The 21733-nt window shown below is 36.5% G+C and overlaps 1 protein-coding gene across 1 annotated transcript in view; it reads right to left on the bottom strand.

Annotated features, from left to right (window-relative positions):
* Window positions 1–782: 782 nt before the first annotated feature.
* Window positions 783–21733, bottom strand: part of LOC131901276 (probable alcohol sulfotransferase) — a 45135-nt gene continuing 24184 nt past the window's right edge. The window contains exons 4-6 of the mRNA XM_059252488.1: window positions 16215–16309; window positions 5082–5259; window positions 783–895 (exon numbers count right to left, since the gene is read on the bottom strand). Coding sequence (XP_059108471.1) covers window positions 783–895; window positions 5082–5259; window positions 16215–16309 — 386 coding nt within the window. The remainder of the gene's footprint in view (window positions 896–5081; window positions 5260–16214; window positions 16310–21733) is intronic.

Below are 21733 nucleotides of genomic sequence, written 5' to 3'. Positions count from 1 at the left end.
CATGCATGAACCAAAGTTTCCTAATGAAACCCATTATTGTATACACCCAGTAAAAATTACCAAAAAGAAGAAAAAAACTGAAATGAAAATACACAATTGTGAGCAGAAATGAAAATTTATAAAGATCTACCATAGACTACTTAAATTAGGTTTGAATGTCTCTATAAACATGATTTATTTATTTTGCCCAAATGTCACAGACTAAAAATTATCTACAAATTTCTGTAGTGTGTTTTATATTTCAGATATTACAAGGGTTGTTTTAAGCTGGAATTCTGTGAAGCAAATTGGACTTAACTGGCAATGTATAGTAAACCAGTCATAATAGGAACAAATATTTGATGACTCAAGACTACAAGATTCAGGGCTGGAGAGATGATTCAGAGGTTAAGAGCACTGTACTACCCTCATAGAAGACCTGAATTTAGTTCTTAGGACACAAAGAAAGGAGCTTACAGTACATGTAATGGCAACTACTTGGGATCCAATGCATTCTTCTCCTATAAAGGTACAACACACAGAAATGTATGTGCACACCCATGTGCATGATGCACACACACAAACCCCCCCACACACACACAGACTCACATAAAACAACCAACACTACGCCACTTCTACGACCACTATTGCTACTGCTATTATTACTACTAATACATTTTAGAAAAAAACTACACAATTCAATAATAGGATGTATTATTCTATGACCATACCCACTCAGTCACCTGTACAAGGACAGAAAAGTAAACACCAGTGTGCATGTAAGATTTTAAAGTTTTAAGAATTTATTTCCATGGAAACAGCCCTGGAGGAAAACCAGCCATTTTCTCCTGGAATACTTTATCAAAGGTTTCAGCTTCAGTTACTGTAAAGTGATTCTTCCAGTCCCCAGCCACACCTGGAAAATGTGAAGCAGACACAGAGATAGGTTAATGATGATTATAAATCTGTTCTCGTTCCTTTATTCACATGATGTAACCCTCTGCGTAAGTAGGAACACACAGTCAATAAAGTAGAACTAACAGTTACTCTATGGAGAACGATTCTTATGCTTTGAAAAATATGCAAACAGACTTGTACCTCTGTGTAAGTAATGTCTACCATTTCTTATACCAATATATCAACTCCACAATATAACAACATAAACACTGGATCTATATTTTTAATGTCCAGATTATTTCTCCTTCTCATTAGACATTCTTCCATTATACTATTGAGCTCAGCAGAGTTTCATACCTCAATTATTCAAACACATTTCAATTGTTCTTTCTTTCTTTTAGGGTTTACTTATAACTGTTCTGCAAACTATACCAGCAACTTTTAAAACACCTTTTAAAATTAATTCTAATTATGTGTCTGTAGCTGCATATGAATGCACATGCCTGCAGAGGTTGAAGATATCAGATACCATGGAGCTGGATATAAACACAATGGTGAGTTACATGTCAGTCATCTTGATATTTCCATCAGATACAAGAGACACAGATACTGTCTGCTGAGAGCATCCCAGGATGTCTGTTCTCAGTTAGTATGGATTTTGGTGATGTGTGAAGATGATTTCATTCCCAGTATTTTTTTGAACCATACCTTGGTTCTCATAACCACATTCTAGGAGGTCTTTAGGTTTGGACTTAGAGATCTCAAATAGTCCACCTTCTCACATTGTATTATGTGTTCCTTAACCATGAAGTGCTGATGTGTTCCACATAGTCACTTGTTCTTTTGTTTCCTTATTTGTGTGATGGTGACCATCTCTTCCTATCTCCTCTCCATGTAGAATTCTACAGGTCCCATCCTTGCTGTATTTTATTTCATAGCTGTGACACTTTGATGAATTTCCTCTTTTTAAACATGCTTGAAATATGCATGTAATATGTTTGAAAAGTAAAGTATTTCTTAAATTGTCAAAGGCTTCATTTATCAAAGTGTATCAGACATACAAAACACTCTCAGTATGGAATTATTGATAGAATTAATGAATGAGTAAGGAAGATAGTGGCCTTGTTGCCATTTTGCTGATGAAGAAAAATTAGTCCTTGAGATCTTACCAGCATTATAGTCATGCATGTAGATTGGAAGCCAAAAGACTGACAATAGAAGTCATGTTTTTTCCTTACTAAAATACAATCTCTGTGTATCACATAAGTTAACTTTAAATGTCCAGTGGTACACATTAAAGGAAATATAATTATTGATACACAATATTCAAATAATATACCATTACTTGCAGTGACTGTAAGAGTGTCATCTATTAATAATGCAATCTATCAATGCCCATTGCTACTTTCAGCTTCATTATTATACTCATTATTGAAACAAGTTGTGTTATTGAATCCCACAGCAATCTTGATCCTCATAAGCCAGACTGGATGCTGAGCTACCAGAATCTCAGCAAATTCAATGTGTCTGCCAAATGGAGTGAATCAGTCCAGATGAGAGAATCATGTTTGTGGAGTGTACACATGAAGTTCTCAGTCCAACCATCTCAAAATCTTGTGTACCATTCATGCATATATTTTTCTTCAGTGCTTCTTTCTAAAAACCTCCTGATACTCTGATGTGTCCAGGGTCAGTCTAATCCTAATGCACAGTGGCTTAACTCTTGTTGGAAAGGAACTTTCTCCTAGTTTAGGAGGCTGCAGGTCTTATAAAATGTTGTTGTCCATACCCTCCTGGCTTTTTTGGCCTGTAGATAGTGGGCTTCTCCATAGGTCTTCTTCCCTCTGTGTCTCTTAATATCTTCTTTGTTACACCAGAGAAAATGATTACTGACACAAGTCCTCTTGTCTAGTAAATATCTACTGTGAACTAATGAGGGTCAAAACCTTGGAAGTTTGTCAGAAGACATTTCCTCTCATATGTCTTGATTGTGACAATGTCTTTAAAAAAGTTATGTCAACCAAACAGAACATCTCTCTGGTCTGTATTTCCTGAAGTATCTAAATATTGAATCATAATGACCAAAATTGTTTGTGGAAAATTTTTCATTGGAGCTTTAAACTAAATTAAAACCATGTAGCCAGATAAGTGATTCTCCCAGGTAAATAGTAGCTCTTCAGATTATCTCTCTAGAGGCAAGGAAATATATCTCTCTGGTGTCCTGAGAAAAGCAACTAAAGGACATCAAAAGTAAGTCGAGAGAATTCCTCTTGTTCAAAGCTAGTATAACATTTAACACAATTTTTCATGCATTATGATTTAAGGATTAGGTATCTAATGGTAAGTGATGAAATAAATTTTAGAATTAATCTTTGACCTGCTAATACTTTCCAGATTAAAAAAGGAATCAATCTAATGTAGGAATTAAGATCAACATTTTCCTCATTCTTCTTATTCTTTTCAAATTGTTTCCCACCATATGCATCTCAGCAACTTCTGCACTGGAGTCATGAATCAGGGTGAAGGGCATAATGAAGTTTGTCTCCCCCTTCATTGACCTCGTTTCCTGTGGGATTCATGGCTTATAGTGAGTTTAATACAAGGAAAACAATTTCTCAGAATAAAAGTTATCTTCAAATACAAAAGAAATGGGTGTCTTATATGACCATTATGATAATTAAAGCCCATATGACTTTAGGGACCATATCCAGTTTTTTGAAATAACTACTATATATTTTTCTCCTAAAAAATATAATACAAGGAAATACTATGTTTTAGAAGAGACTAAACTAAGATCCCAATGTGGTCTCATTCTGGAAAAACATAGATGGAAAAGAGGAAATTACATTTTTCCTCATGTAATTTTGTTCCAAATTCTATTTCATCTCCTCCAGTGTGTCTCAGATAAAACTTTTGTTAGTTTCAGTAGCCTTTCTCTATTAAACAAGCCACCATTTTGTTTTGGCATTTCATTGAAGCCATTTATGTACACATACTCTTTTATCTCTGCAGAACTATTATTCATTTCAGGAAATCCAATAATGGGCTATTTCTTTTTTTTACTTGAGATCTTCAGTTCTTGTACAGAGAACTCTATCTCCTTAGACTCTGGAGTAAAGGAGTCTAAGGTTATGTGTCAATGGCAGTGGACCCTCCCATAGGCCTCAGTTCTTAGTATATAGATGACCATTTCTTGCATTGACATGTTTGTGTGCCCAAATCTGAGTGTAATTTCCTCTTGTGAGGATACCAGGAGTATTAAATTAAATGCAATACACTAATGACTTTAACTCACTTATCTCTCTATATATTCCTAATGTCCTTAGAGTCTTGTGACCTGATCCTCACACTGTAGGTTGGAGGTTGACTGAAGATTAAGAATGAAGCATGTAAGTAATTAGAAGAGGAAAATTAAATACCTAACTCTCCACTTCCTGCATTTATTCCCAAGTTCTTTAGTCATCCCCAAATACCTCACATCTAACTCATTCCTTCTTAAACCCTGAGTCCCACCTCACCAATTATTCACTAATTTGGTGTGGTGTATTCTGGCAGTCACTCCTCAACTGCACAGCTAGGAAACCATACCCAGAATTTGCTTATAGCATAGAGAGGTGGCACAGACATAGAGAAGATGGATATTCCCATTCCAATGGAGACAATTCAGAAAAAAAAAACAGTAACTATGATCATGAATCAATCCAAATTGAGCTTGGCAAATGCCATCATATTTTAACACTGGAGGATAATTCACTTAGTCCTTATAAGTTCTACTCTTAGCCTGTAGTGTATCAGCAACCTTGACCTGTTGGACATCTTTTGCAGCAGTGAATGGAAGTGTATTTTGGGATTATCATCTAATATATACCTTTGGTTCTTTCCATTAAACATTTTCTTTAGAGTTTAGGGCTATGATACAGAGAGCCTAACAAAGACTCACAAAAACATGTCTCTCATATTCCATTGAGGATATTAGACACAACCCTCTAAAAACCCAAGATCATCTCCAAGATGTTTTCAGAAACTTTTCAGAGTTTCTGAAGTCCATGTCATCACCACAGAAAGATTCCACTGCAAGGTCTCTGAGAAACTATGAGAGATGAGCAATGAATGTTGACACATTCACAACAATTTCTTACAGCCTCATTGGAACAAAAAACCCTCCACATATTCTGACATATTTGGGGACTAAAGAGTTTCTTCACCTTTTCTCATGAGGACCAAACCATTAGTAATTATATCTTCTGAGATAAGACTAAAATTAGACATTTTGTTTTCTTTCATGGCTTGGAAGGAGCTGTACTTGAGGACCAGATCTAGCTCATCTGGCTCCAGTTTCTTTCCTAGGAAGTCACAGATCTTCTCTATGGTTCCCCTTGTATTCTAAAAGAAGAGTCAAATCAAAAATGAGGTTAATAATTAGAGAATTCTGAGAAAACAGATGCAGAGAAGGTAACTACAGATGGAGGATGGAAAAAGAAACATGAAGAATGAAATGGTACCACGAAATGAGAAAATATTGAATTGGGTTTAGGAAAGAAGCAGGCCTTGTAAAGAGGGCAAGAGTCACACACAACATTTGTATATTTAGTCAGCTTGCAATGTGACTGATCTCTGGCCCCTAAAATACAGAAGCTGTGATTTTTTTTTTATGGAGGAGTTAATATTAGACGGGTTTCATTTAACTTAGAATGTCCTCAAATTTACTTTGTATTGAATGAAGACCTTAAACTTTTGATCATCTTGACTTCAACTGTCTATTGCTATATTTACAGGTGTATGCCAATCTACTTACTAAATGCAATGGGATTTTTGTCTTGAGACAGTATGCTATGGAGGGAGTCCTATCTGGTCTGATGCAAATTGCTGTGGAGACCAGACTGACCTCAAACACAAAGAAATTTTTCCCCTTAAGTGCTAGCATTAAAATTGTGCACCACCATACCTAACCTGCCCTCAGAAGTTTAAAGATACTTATAGAAATACTTCTAGAAAGCAGTCAATGTGAGTGAAGGCAATATGCACAAAAAATTTGATAGAGGTTCATGTTTATGTAAAAGGATACTTTTTCCTATGGGTAACTGAGCAAAGCATAGATTTAAAACACTTTAATAAAAATGTTCTCAATAATTTTTACTTGGGGCTACTGCCAATATGTTATTTTGTTTTGAATTATGATTTCATGCTGTTACTTAGATGGGCATCAAATTCACAACCTTTTTACCTCAGACCCCCCACTGGGATTATAACTGTGCACTGCCACAACTGGCTCAATTCTAGAAGTTAGTCATAAGAATGCAAAATTTTGGAATAAGGAAGACTTTGCTTAGAATCCAAGCCCTACAAATGGGCTCATAAAGGAATTTTTGGCTCTAAACTTTTACTACAAATTTTATCACAGATTCAGTTAATATTTAATGTAAAGGTGAACAACCATGGCAATAACTGAAAACAGTGCATTGAATGGTTGCAAAGGAGACTTATGGGAAAATGAATAAGCATGCAGCAGAGGTGGTTAATGAAGTTTCCTGGGAAAAATTGAATTTTATAATGAAAAATTCAAATATTTCTCAAAAGACAAAGTATCTGATGGATGGCTTTGTTTTTTACATAGAAAATTTCTACCCCTGGAAGATAAAATCAAGAGAGCAAAATATTTTGGAATGATTCAATTTTTCTGTTTTTGTTTATCCTTAATATATTTCATCAAAGATTACTTTTCTGACTCATGCCAGGGAAGTAGGTTGGCTGACCACATATTTTCTCCTTTTCCTCTTTTCTTCCAGTTCCAACTCTGAAGTGTCATACCAACACCTCCCTCCATCAGGAGTGGATCCCAAAGAGCTTCTCCTCTTATCCTGAGTCTTCCAACTCATAAGATTATCCCAAGCCCTTACTTCAACTGGCCCTCCTTGGGAATCCACAGATTACTCTGGCCAGGGAAATGTAAGCTAACTATAGATTTTTGGCTCACTCTCCAATCCTTTGAGTCCCATCCCCCAGTGTTATCCCCAGTTCTGCATCAAAACACCTACATCAGACACCTCCATCTCTAGTGGATTTCAGAGACCCTCCCAAATACCCCTACCATAAATTGTTGATTGGTCCCACACCTCAAGTCAATCAACCATTTCCCAAGAACCCAAGGCAAAACTGGGTATGGAAGTAGTAGACTCAATGCAGAGCTTTATCTCTCCATTTCCTCCTCAAGTCCATTCTCCTAGTTTCACCCTCATCTCTTTGCAGAACACCTGCTATAGTCTCTCCCCAAAATTCCCCAATATGATGTATATACCGTAGGCCTTATTCTCCAAAGTTCCTTCTACCTACTCATTGTTTTCCCCTCACCTCCAGATAAAGAAGACACTCAATAAGGACCCACAGGTCACTCTGAAAGCAAGTAGGCTAACTGTAGATGCTCACGTCTACCTCTGTTATCCCAAGGCCAATCATTCAGTTTCATTCACAGCTTTATATCCAAATTTTGCTGTGGCCTGTCCTCACTCAGCACCCCCTTTCCAGGTGGTTATCTATGCAGTTCCTGCAGAAAACTCTGCTTTCTTCCATGCTGGCGTCCTTCCTCCCCACTCCTAGACCACCTTATTTTCTAAGTGCTATGGAATGTTCCTGTACTCTGTATAAATTATGCCCAGCTGGTTCATTGAAAAAGCTGACTGACCAATAGCCAAGCAAGATACAGTTAGGCAATAAAATCAAAGTATGGGGGAGGAAATGAAAAGCAGAGTGGATTGAGCCACTGAAGAAGCAAGATGTTATAGGCAGGTGAAACCACAGGACATGTGGCAATACATAGATTAATAAATATGGGTTAATTTAAATGTAAGATCTTGTTAGTAGCAAGCTTGAGCTATTGGCTGAGCTTTTTGATGTTAATATAAGCCTCTGAGTGGTAATTTGAGAACTGGCTTTTGGGAGAGAAATGTCCATTTACATATGGCACCCAATGTGTGTCCCACAGTGCTGGAGGTCCTAAAAAGGCTTCTAGACACATAAAAACAGAGCCAAGAAGCTTTATCATTCATGCCTCTCATGTGGGCCACTATAGAGAGACACATCCCCTGGCTGTGACGTGTGGACTTGACCTGCAGCGTGGCAAGTTATTACAGTCTCACACAGGATGATGTACAGAGAGGCATCTCCCAGCCACATGGTAGGTGGCAAATTTAGGTTTTTTTGCTCAAAAAGACAGAAAGGGTTAGAGGTACACAGTAAGGACAAATTTAGACATAAAGGCCTCTAAGTTGATCACAGTTTGTTTGGAAAACGTGTGTGGGCTTGGGATAGGAAGAGAAAGGATAGAAACAGTCATAGATTTAAAATGATTTAAAAATAATTAAGTAAAATTCTTAAAAAAGAATTCGAATAAAAAAATTATGATAAGCCATGTACAGTCAAAAAACACAGAGAGTCTAAATTCCGTATTATGTTGTGTGTTGTGTTTAGATTTTTTGACTGTTAATGAGTGAATGATAACATCTGAGAGACATTTGATTGTGAAAGCTATTAAATTAAACCAATCTATATATTTAAAATTATCTTGATTTCAAAATTTAAGTCAAAAGGTATGTTAATTAGAGGAGAGGATATGCTTTTATTTCCACAAAAAATAAGAGCCTATGGATTCACCTTGGGTCAAAGAAAATCAGGTTTGATCAAGAAAGATCCCCTAAAATCCTGACTACAGACATGAGAAAGCAAACCTAAAGTAAATACAAGAGAAATGGTGTATATTTTACCTGCTCCAACATAAAACAAAAAAAATTATTTTTGGCTAGTTTGTGTACAATGCACAGTTTATATTTTTAATAAAGATACATATATATAATATATAATATATATATTATATATATATATTTTTTCTTTCAGACCAAGTGGACAAAATACCAATAAAAATGTTGAGGGTGATCCAACATCCAAAATAGCATTAATATGGCTAGCTGAGCTGACCCAGGCTCACAAAATATTCAAGCCAAATCTTAACAATTATCCTGCTTTTCTCAGAGTTCCTGAAATTTTACCAGTACCTACCAATCAGCTGTAAGTATTCTAGAAATCTAGACCTACAGTCCCAAAATATTGATTATAAATGTTTGTTTTCATTTAAGAAGGGTTGGTTGCAATTTGAAAGTGATCATAATCTCTTTCTAAAAGCAGAAAGGGGATATGATACAGAAATGATGGAAATAAATTAGATCATTATGATAGGAAAAAAGAGTAGATTATGGAATATTTAATCCCCCCAAACAATTGTTAAACTCTAAATATTTTACATTGGAATGAATTTTACTTTATTTATATAAATTTAATGTTACTTTTGTAATAATGTATGTATACTACTACTATTTCTTAAGGCAATTTTTATGCAACTCAATAATAAATGTAATGTATAATTAAGCAATACAGATCAGTATTCATCTGTAATAGTCAAATTTATAGTCTTGTCAGTTAGATGTTCTAGGTATACAAACATGTATTTTAAATAGATAGGTAATCTTCCAAACATTCAAAGAACTACAAAATATGACATTATAAATGTTTTAATAATTTAAGCTTTTCATGAAAGTGAGATATGTCTGTCCTGGCAGAACCAATCTACTTCAGAATAGATGATGAACATCAAAGAAACTGTATGGAGTATTTTTTTGTTTTTGTATTTTAATAAATAAAGCTAGTAATGTGGTCAATGAAATGGCCTTTGCTTCAATTGCTGTCAGTCTCTGTAAAACCTGGGTCATGATAATGTAACAAGTGGTAATTGCCAAACTTTGCCAAGACAAGGTAGGAAGTCTTTCAGAATTCTCTGCTTCACACTAAAGTCTGCAAAATATTCCAGGACTGTATGCCAAAGATGGATTCCCCATCATTGCAGAGGATCTTTGGGTGACTGTTGATATAGCCTGATGTCCCTGTTTTTAAGTAATATTTCATCCTTCTCGGATTTGATGGAGTTGGAGAATAAGTAGTTATAAATAAATATTTCTTAGTTATAACGGAAAGAAAATTAGATACAAAACTTTAGACTAAGATAAGTTAGATAATAATTTTATCTACTTTTGCCAAACGCAAAGGGATTGGGTATTGGTACTGTAATTCTTAATAATTTTTCCATTTTATATAGCTTTACTATGCTAATGCTAAAACCTTCCTATTAATTTAGACAAAAAAGAGGGAAATGTTGTGGAATATTTCTATACCCTGTGTAAATTATGTTCTGATTGGTTTAATAAAGAAGCGTATTGACCAATACCCCAGCTGGATGAGGTTAGGTAGAAAACTAAACTACAGAGGGGAAGAAGAAGGGCACAGTTGACAGACGCAACTGAGATGCCCAAGGAGCAAGGTCCTGGAGGACAGGTAAAGCCACAGGACTTGTGACAATACAAAGATTAATAAAAATGGGTTAATTTAAATGTAAAAGTGAGAAATCAAACCAAAATTATTCAAAAAAGAATTTGGAGGATATTTTATACTTATTCAGGTAAAAATCCACCACGATGACATTTCAATTCTTGACATTTATTCTCCAAATGCAACAGCACTCATATTTGTAAGAGAAACATGACTAACACTTAAATCAAATGCCAAATCCCAAACATTTATACTGGGACACTTCAGAGGCTCATTCCTACAAATGGACATGCCATCCAGAAGAAAATTAAACAGATAAATAATGGAATTATCAAACATTATGGTGCAAATGACCAGGACATAAACCTATAGTACATTTCACCCAAACACAAAGGAGTTATACGTGTTTCCCAATCCCTAATAGAACCTTCTCCAAAATTGATCATATACTCAGTCACAAATCAAGTATCCACACATCAAAAAAATTGAAATAACCCACTATATACTATGAGACCACTGTGAGTAAAATTTGCATTTCAAAAGCAACAGACACTATAAAAAGCCTATAAAATCATGAAAACTGAAAAACTCCCAACTGAATTAACAATAAGTCAAGAAAGAAATAAAGTTATTAAACACTTCTTAGAATTCAATTAAAATTATTCCATGACCTACTGAATCTAATGGGACACAATTAAAGCTATGTTAAGAGAAGCTGCATAGCACTAAGAACCTGATACAGAAAATCTGGTATATTTATATAATGGAGTATTACTCAGCTGTTAAAAACAATGACATCATTAAATTTGAAGACAAACTGATGGATGTAGAACAGATAGTCATGATTAAGGCAATTCTGACACAGAAATACAAGAATGGTATGTACTCAATCATAAGTGACTATTACGTAGAAAGTAAAGGAGAACCAAGCTACAACTGACAGACCAAGAGAAACTAAATAACTAGGTATGCCCAAGGGGGTATGCATGAGACTCACTGTGAGAAAGTAAAATGAACATTGCTAGTGGATGGAGGAGGGACTTAGAAAGGAGAATGAGGATGGGAACAGGAGGGATCATGTGGGTGGAGGATGGGTTGAGAGAGAATTAGGAGAGACAATGGGATATGGAGCATCACTGGGATGAGATGGAAACCTAGAGCAATGGAAACACTCAGGAATCTATGAGGGTGACCTAGTAACATAGACTATGTCAGCTGATCTAGCCATCTCCTGTAACCAGGCAAGATTTCCTGTGGAAGGACTGGGACACCAGCCCAGCAACAAAGCCTTCAACCTACAATCTGTCCTGCTGACAAAAGTTGCTTGGGTAAAGATGTGGCAGAAATTGGGGGAATGAACAAGTAATGACTGGCAGAGCACAGACCCATATCCTGAGAGGGACTCCCCTCTGTGGGCTAGCACCCAGAGGCAGTATACCCCAGAGATTTAGGATAGCAAAAATGTGAATGGCAAAGGAAGTCAATGAAATGATATACTGCTTTTCTCATAGATTGATGTCTAGTACAACTGTTCATCACATAGGCTTCACCACAAAGCAACTGATGGAAAAATATGCAGATACTACAGCCAAACATTAGGTGGAGCTCACAAATATCCTTCAGAACAGGGCAAGGCTGGAGTGTAGGGCCCAGTGATATCAAAGTCACCAAAAGAAAATCCACAGAATCAACTAACCTGGGCTCATAGGGGCTCATAGACAGAACAAACAACAGTGGACCTCCATGAGACTGATATAGGTGTTGTGCATATATATTACAGTTATGTAACTTAGTGTTCATGTGAAACTCCTAATAATGAGAGCAGGGGGAGTCTCTGACTCTTGTGATTCCGTTCAACACCCTTTTCTGATACCAGATTACCTCATCCAGCCTTAATAGAAAAGGAAGAGACTAATCACCTGGCTATTTGATATACCATGGCTACCTGAAATCATTGGGAGGCCCACCAGTATCTAAAGAGTAACAGTGGAGGGGAATGGAGTGGGTGGGAGTAGTGTTGGAGGAAGTAGGAAGAGGGGAGTGAGGGAAATTTTGGTTTGGATGAAAAAACAAAAATAAATAAATAAATAAACCAAAAATAAATCATGAATATAACTCTCTAACCTAAAGAAGGAAATGCCTATCAAAGTAAAAAAATATGAGGAACCCAAAATAGACAACAGAAAAAAACAGACAATCAGGAAAAAAAGTTCATTCAGCTCATAATCATAATGAAAGAACTGAACATGGAGAACAAGTTATGGATGGATAGTCAAGGCCTGGAATGGGATAATCAAATGAGAAGGGAGGAGAGGGACTTGAAGGAGGGAGGGAATATGAGGAGTGACAGCTACAATTAAGGAATACACCAGTGAATGTATGAAAACCTAGTACAATACATCTTCTTAAAATATATACACATATGATTATCATCTAAATAATATTACCAAATAATGGGGGAGATCGTTTTCCAAATGACCATCTCTTGTCTGGTATTGGGTTACACCTAATAAGTTCTTGGCCAAAGGGATTCCACAGGACCCCTAACACAAGCCTTTGCCAAGACTATAGGTTGCTCTCCACAAACTGACAGCAAGGACTCATTGCTGAAGACAACACCTTTATCACTCATCAACCATGGAAATGCTGGTGATTACATACAGCTTTAAGCTCCGCATTCCATCATCATTATTAAAAGATGGTACTATGCATACTATCTAAAGAGAAATGCAAACGTTAATCTAGTCACAAATACTTTGATCTACAATTTTGTCCTGAGAGATATGCTAGAGTAATGTTTGCACAAAGCTCATGGGAGGAAATAACCAATAATTTATTTTACTTAAGGCCCACTTCATGAGATGGAATCCATACCTGACACTGCTTTGCTGACCAGAGGTTAGATAGCCTGGGGACCTAGTGTAAAGGAAACTAATACTGATCTAACAATTTAGTGACAAAATGACTCCTAACGATATACTGCTATGCTCAGATTTGTGCCTTGTTCAGCCATCATCAGAGAAGCTTTCTCCTGAAGCTGGCAAGAACAAATAAGAGACCCTCAGACAGACATTACACAGAGTGAATACTTTTGAACAAATCAGTTCGTAATGGTATGTTTCCACTAAATCCCTCCCTCTATAGCTCAGAGAACTCCTACTCAGAAGAAGAAAGTGTAAGAGCCAGAGAGGAGGGAGGACATGAAGAAAACAAGGCCCTCCACATCAGCACGAGAAAAACACATTGAAGCCACATTCTGCAGCATGCTGCACTGTGCTCCATGTCTGTACCAGTTCTCTACTTATAAATTAGAGTTTCTAGTTTCATGGTTTTATGGGCTTCCCAATTGATCAAACATAGAGATCACTGATTTTTGTGCCATTTCTTGTGATGCTTTTGTTCTGGTGATTTGTCTTGTCCAACTCTAAGATGAAAGTATTGTTTCATCATATTGTACCTTATTTTGTTATAATTTCTAAAAATGAATGAATGAAAGAATGAGTGAATGAATGAATGAAAATCTAGCCACTGGGGTAAAGGTTAACACCTGAACTGTCATTTATACCTGCTGAGAGAGGGAAAATCATGTTTCTGCAGTGCAGTGACCCTGTATATATCAACCACTCTAGGGCAGTCTTCATGTTCAGGAGTAATTGACTGACATATAATAGACTCCATAGTTTTGTGTGTGTGTGGGGGGGGTGCTCACATTTGGTTACACTTTGGTGTTTTACTTTTGTTCCTTTTTTTATTAGTATTAGAAATTTTCTATTCATTTTACATACTGACCACAGATCCCTTTCCTTACCTTCCTCTGACCCCCATAGCCTTCCCCCTCAACCCACATCCCCATTTCCGTCTCCTCCAATGTGAGACCTACGATGGAGAGTCAGCAGAGCCTGATATACTCAGTTGAAGCAGGTCCAAGCCCCTACTCTGCTGTGGATATCTATTGCTCTGTATAAATAAAAACCGATTGGCTGGTGGCGAGGCAGGAAGTATAGGTGGGACTAACAGAGAGGAGAAAAGAGGAAACAGGAAGGCAGAGGAGAGACTGCCTGGAGCCGCAGCCAGGACAAGGAAGATGTAAAGTACCGGTAAGCCATGAGCCACATGGCAAAGTAAAGATTAATATAAATGGGCTAAATATAAGAGTAAGAGCTAGACAATGATAGGCCTGAGCTAACAGCCAAGCAGTTTAAATAATGTAAGAGTCTGTGTGTTAATTTTATAAGTGGGCTCTGGGACTGGCAGGACTTGGCGGCGGGAGCTGGAGAGAAATTCTCCAGCAACACTACTCCTGCACCAAGGTTGTGTATGTTGTCCCACCCTAGGATGTGTGAACTCTCCAAAGCCTGCTATGCACAGGGATGGTCCCTGATCCCACTGTCAGGGGGCCCATATAGCAGAGCAAACTACTCAACTCTCTTGCCTGTGCAGAGGGCCTAGTCCAGTCTCAAAGTGTTTTTCTCTTTTGCTATTGTTTTCATTTGGGAAATTTTTTTTAACAAGGAATTTAAAGTTGGATGTGTAAGGAAGGGGAGACGATTTGGAAAGAATTGTGTAAGGGAAAGAATCTGATCAAAATATATTTAAATTGCCATGTGTGGTGGTGCTCGACATTAATCCCAGCACTCAGGAGGCAGAGGCAGGCAGATTTCTGCATGTTCAAGGCAAGGCTTGGCTACAAATTGAATTCCAGGACAGGCTCCAAAATAATATATAATTAATAATTGTTTTAAACAATAAAATATATAATAAGAGAAAATAAAATCAACAAAAAAGTTACAACTATCAGCAGCCTTTGTCATCACTAGAATCTACTTCTATAAGGTTAGCAGTGGCTGTAAGACTGCTTCTCCTTAACTAAATTTTTGAAGAATTCTGAAGCTGGACAAGTATTTTTTCTGACAGACTGCTTGCTCAGGACAATTTTGTTTTGCTCAATAAAAAGTACAATTGATATCTTTATCATTGATTATAAGTGTGTAAATGATGGTTGCATTTCACATATAACCTTCAAACTACTTAAATTTTTGAATTGCTAATCAAATGATAATACTTTCTTACTTATATGCTTGGTTTCATTATTATGTGCCCATCATTAGAGGGAAGATTTTTTTTAATTACATGAAAATAAATTAGACAAATGAACTTCAAAATTATTTTCCTGAGTAGTCTTTTGAAACAAGGTCTCTTGTACCCATGGTTGGCCTCAAACACACCAGACAACCAAGGATGGCCTGTGGTTCTTAGTCAGTCACTACCTCTCAGTGCAAGGTTTACAATTATGTGACACCCTGCCAAGATATGGGTTTTTTTATGTTTAAAGTAAGAGATATTTGTGACATGCACGTATTACTTAAAAATATTTATGACTTTCAGTGGGACATTTCAATGAAATGAAACCTGCAAAATAACATAAGGGTATGGCCTATCAGAGTATTTAGATATATTTCATTACTTAGTGTTGAAACATTTTAGATATTCTCTTCTAAGAGTATTGAAATTTCCAGTGTCTCCTAGCTAACCATGCAGAAACCCTCAGTACTTCAGAGCACAGGACACCTTCCTCCCTGAAAGATTGCATGCCTTTTTCCCCTCTTCTTTTCATCAAAGGGAGATGGCATACATTTCGTCACACCAGTGGTGTGACACTGTTTACCCCTTCCCCACTATCACTGGGTTATCAACTGTATCAAAATTGTTGCATAGACAGAATTGAAACACCACTAGAACAAGTTTGAGCTACCCCAACCTCCTTCAGGGTTAAGTAGGGTGACTAGGAGGCTGGAGAGTAAATGACAGATGCACCTTAATAAAGGAAATAGGGTATAATATCACATTTAGTGATTCTTCATGACCCTACCAGTGATAGAGTAGGTGGAAAAGGGATACTGAACAATGTGGGGTGCTGCATGGGCTGAATTGCTAAAGGAATTTATGATTGCTGTAAGAATGACAGTTACCTTTTTCATGTCTTCATAGCTGAGTAACAGGAAGTTGTCATTTCCTCTCATAGACAGCCAGCCACGGGTGTGCTCAAACCATGATCCATATGGCACTGTGTGAAAGGGGAAGGAAATTATTGATTACAAAGAATAAAATTGAGGTCTGCCTGTTATTATTCACTTTCCACAAATGGCAGACACTTTACTAAGAAAAACAAAACCAGTATTTACAGCATTTAATGTGATATTTTATATAGCCATGTCAGAGGAGCAGTAGGCAGCAACTGAAGATCAGTAGGTTAGTCCACCAGGAAGGAAAGTTCTAATGGGTGAATCTCAGATAGGTAAGGCCCCAAAGGCTTTGGCTCTAGAATGTCTTTTGCTAATGTTGCCCCTTAACATTTTTGCCACTGTTATTTTCCTATGGTATCTAGCATGGTGTGAATGCATGTGGGAAGATCCCCACTTCCCTTAATTTATTATGACTATCTCCAGGAAATATCCCATTCTACTGGGCATTTTAATTTGTGGATTATTATAAAAATGATTCCCTCCTAAGCTATTCTGTTTAGAGCAATGATTTTATACAAAATAATAGTGTTGGTTTAAACGGCATTTTGGTTATTTGGGTTCTTTAATAAATGTAGTAATTGAATATGATAGAGTTTAGTTGAGTGTAGAAACTAATAAAGTCAAAAGCAAGGTATGGTGTTTCCCCTGCCCATGATAAAGCATGGACTGCAGAGGATAGAAAATAAGAACAAGGAAATTACACATACCTAGTTTCTTTTGAGGATCCATATGGATTGTGGTTTAGATTAATGATTAAGAAAAACAATTGTGTTGTAGAATATTTTTAAAAGTATGTTACTTTTTTATGCTGAATTTGTTTAACTCTGTGAAATTGTGTTATTGCACCTTTCTAAACACCTGATGGTCTAATAAAGATGTGAAGCCAATAGTGAGGCACGAGAAAGGACAGAAGGGGCTGGCAGGCAGAGAACATATAGAAGAATTCTGGGAGTAAAAAAGATCAATGAATGAGAAAGAAATAGAAAGACATCAGAGTCAGCCAACCAGATACACAGCCAGTGCCAGTAGGAGTAAGAATAAGAGTAAGATTTACAGATGTAAGAGAATGGGAAAATCCCAGAGGCAAAAGGTAGATGAGTTAATTGAAGTTAAGGAAAGAGGGCAAGAAACAAGTCAAACTAAGCCCAGGTGTTTACAAGTAAGAATAAGCCTCCTTGTGCGATACATTTGGAAGCTGAGTGGTAGACCACCCAAAAGAGGAAAAATGAACAACAACACAATTGTGTCCCAAAAGTTAAGCTAGCTCAAGTTCTTTTAATCTTATTTTTAAGAGATGTGACATGGGCTTCAGTGTGCATCATAGCTGAAACAAAGCTTTCAATGTGACTTGCAGATAGGATAAGATATTTTTGTTAATAACTTTGAGGTGAAAAACCTGTGGAAAACATCTAAAGCTTAGAAAGGCACATAGTTGAGTGAGGGACTCATTGAGGTCAAGAAACACAAACAACGCAGCCTAGTTATTATTTGTGGATGGATATTTCTTGTTAGGATGGTTTGGCAATCCAAGATGATGATTAATTCCTTAATTCCTTAAATCCTGATAATTAATTCAAAGACAGAGATTAATTAATGCCCAATTTGCCCTATGCTTCCTGATACAAAAAAAGCTATTGATGAAGGAATACACAATCTGAGTATTTAAAAAACAGAAGACTGATTGTTTTTCATATATAATAACTTAGGTTTGTGACTCTTTTAAGATTATTTATAAGATTACCATTTGAGATAAGTAATAAATCATTGATCTTTCCTTTGTAACCACAAAATTTAGCCTGGCAGTAAAAGAATGGCTGAGAAATACATATTACTTGTTTATATTCTTTTAATCTATACCAAGTTGCTTGGATATGAATGTATGTGGGTTCTTCGGATAATTTGTTTTACATCCATAATGTGTAGGATGTTTAAACATTTGAGGGAAATTGGAAATCATGTTTTCTAACTGTATTCATTGTAATCATGCACTTGAAAAATAGACGTTTTTTTGTAAGTTTTATATTGCCTGCGAGATTTTGTTCAGATATATAAACCTTAAGAGAAACATAGAGAAAATGATGGAGAAGTATAAAAGTTTGTGCATATTTCCTCCTTTTTGTTGGCCCCAGAGAGTTAAATTTTGTCCTCTCTCTCACCCCAGCAAATTAAATTTTACACCCTCTGATAGAAAATTCAAGTTAAGTGATTAGTTTGCCGACTCCATGGCTTCCCCTTCAATCCTTGAGCTCCTGAAGGCTGGTCATCATTTCAATGATACCATTTACCACACACACAAAGTTAGTAAGCAGATAAAATCCAGTTCATTAGTGAACTCATCACCTCACAGATTTACTACTGATGCCATGAGGAGACATCCTATTAACAAGTAGCAGTAACAAAGGCATGAGTTGGTAAAATGTGATCACCACAGTATAGGAAGCCAGAGGATTCTGAGCATTTCCAGGTTGGGACTTTTTATTACCATCATGTCTGAAGAACACTATTAACTCCTTCTGAGGGATATCTCTTTCCACTAACATTCATCTCTCAGGTTCCACAACTTGTGGATAGTGACTCCTTAAGACCAAAGACACCAAAACATAGACAGCTAGAGATGCTCAAGACATAGTCTTCCATACTCAACCCAATGCTTCATTTACATTCCTAGTACTATTTTAATGTGTTTTCACTAGTCAGAGTGTCCTGACTGTTCCTCATCTAGTTGTGCTGTCTCTTCATGCCTCACCCGCCATTGCAGGCTTGTATTGTTCCCCATTATCTCAAGAACCAACTGAATTAGTCAGGAGAGAAGGTAGAGACTTAAGCCAGTGCCAGAGTAGTAGGATACATGAATTCAATGAATCTAAGATTTGATTGAAACCTGGTGGTGTTAAATGATCTACAGAGAATGTGTAGATATAAAGTGAGTTGCATAATATATGAGAGAATTAAGTCACTTAAAGAGATTGAAAGCTCGGCTCATGTGATAGCTCAATGGAAATCAACTGCCTTGTATGTCACAAGACCTGAGTTTGGATCCTCAAAAACCATTCAAACATGTGATGCAGCCTGTTTTATTAAACCTAGTACCCCTTCTATGACATGAGAGGTGGCGACAGGAGATTGCCTACATGCTTAGGACCTGCCAATTTGCCACACACAGGGATGTACAAGAAGAAGGAGATTGTCTCAAACAAGGTAGAAATTAAGGTTCAACACCTGATATTATCATCTGTCTTTAGCATAAGAACACCTACATTTTCACATTTGCATGCGCTTCATCATAAACACTAATACATACATGCATAAAAAGAAAAGCTAGAAGCCCAAGTGAAATGTTGTGTCACACATATGTAATGCCAAAATTAAGAAGGGAGAGCCCGCCGGGCGGTGGTGGCTCACGCCTTTAATCCCAGCACTCGGGAGGCAGAGCCAGGCGGATCTCTGTGAGTTCGAGGCCAGCCTGGACTACCAAGTGAGTTCCAGGAGAGGCGTAAAGCTACACAGAGAAACCCTGTCTCGAAAAACAAAAAAAAAAACAAAAAAAAAACAAAAAAAAAAAGAAGGGAGAGCCCAAAGACCAGGGATTCAATGTAATTTTCAATTACATGATGAATTTCTTGTCAACTTGGGATACAACAGATTCTGTCTCAAAACCAAAAAAACCAAAAGCATGTTAGTGAGTGCACACCAAAAATAAGCCAGTGAGAAACACTGATAATAATTAATAGCAGTTCTGCTTTGGAAGTTGTTTTAAAAGGTATTTGTTTGGGGACATGAATTACAAAGTGTACGCCAACAAGGCTGTGGTTAGAAGATTTCCTGTGTCCTGACCTGCTGGCAGTAGGGACACATCTCTCCCATTCGCATCTCCCAAGTAAACACACAGAAGCTTATATTAATTATAACTGCATGGTTATGGCTCAAACTTTTTGCTAGCTATTTTTTATATCTTAAATTATCCCATAACTATTAATTTGTGTATCTCCACAGGTTCTGTGGCTTTAACTACATCCCATTACATGTTGCTCCTAGGGTGGCTCACTGGCATCTCTTCTCTCCCTTCTTCCTGTCTCTTTTAATTTCCAGCCTGCCTCTAAGCTGCCTTGTTATAGGTCAAATGGCTTTATTTATCAACCAATCAAAGCAACACATATTCACAGCATACAGAATGACATTTCCCATCTTCTGTCTAAACAAAAGGAAGGTTTTAACTTTAACCTATTAAAATTATGAATAACAAATGAGTTATCAAGCAATAATTACAGTTACAATATCTAGTCTATTTGTATTTTGTAAAATTAAAGAAAATATTCTATCTGTCCTACATTTGTGAGTCTAAGTTTTCATATGTAATTTGTCTTTTATCATAACCAAGGAAAATTATAATTAGAACTATCTTGTCTTCAACTACATCAAAGACCCCAGAAGGATATATTATTTAAGTAAACAAGAAATACATTGTATGCAACTTCCAAAAATCTAGAATGACAGAGAGAGCTGGCTACCTGGACAGTTACATGCAACATTAGGGCATCCTTATTCAGTCTATAAGCCTAGTGTCTCTCAGTTGCTTCTTTGTGTCCTGTGGAATGTCTGACAGTCTCATCCGTTAAGTAGAAACCTGAAGAACCATCTTATTTTGAAAAGTTCAGTGGTCACCTTTTATGGGTCCTGGATGTCCACTTTATACAACATATTTTCTAACAGTCAAGGCAAGGACAATTTTTTTTTTGTGCAGTGACTAACTTTTGCAGCAAAGAAAGCAAACTTCATAATGAGTTTCTTCAAGGCCCATTATCTTCTCTGAAGTAGATTGGTGCTGCCAGGAGCAGACATGTCTCAATGTCCAGAAAGTCAAAGTTCTTAAAACATTTTAAATGCCATATTCTGTAGGTCTTTGAACTGTATGAAGATTACATGCATAATTGAAATATATCTATGTATATCTAGACAACTTAACTAAAATGACTACAAGTTTGATTATCATAGATGATTAACTATGAATATGTATTTCTTAATGATACATTACAACTTTAAATGAGTTGCACAAACAAAATACTTCCAAAAAGAGTATAAATATACATACAGCATAACAAAATTTATTTTAAATTTGTATCAATAAACTAAAATCTATAGCAATGTAAAACATTTTTAAACAATAATCTACCCTTTCAGCCTATCTTAACTATAACATTCTCTTTTCCTCTTTAGAGAGAAATTGCATTTATAATCAACCTGCTTTAAACAAAAATAAACATTTATAAACAATATTTTGGGAATTTGGGAGTAGCTTCTTATACTATCCATGCTGGTTGAGGGTGCTGGTAATCTTAGGGGAATCCTGAGAAAATTTGAGATAATGTTCAAGTCCTGGGAAGCCTGGTTATAACCTTTCTTGATAGGTACCATCTGTTAAGGTTCAAGATGTCTAGCTTGATCAAATTTGAACCCTCTTAATATGG

Source organism: Peromyscus eremicus, unplaced genomic scaffold (genome assembly GCF_949786415.1).
Source record: "Peromyscus eremicus unplaced genomic scaffold, PerEre_H2_v1 PerEre#2#unplaced_67, whole genome shotgun sequence".
Taxonomy (NCBI): domain Eukaryota; kingdom Metazoa; phylum Chordata; class Mammalia; order Rodentia; family Cricetidae; genus Peromyscus; species Peromyscus eremicus.
The sequence above is the reverse complement of the archived record's forward strand: the minus strand, read 5'-3'. Positions and strand labels throughout refer to the sequence as shown.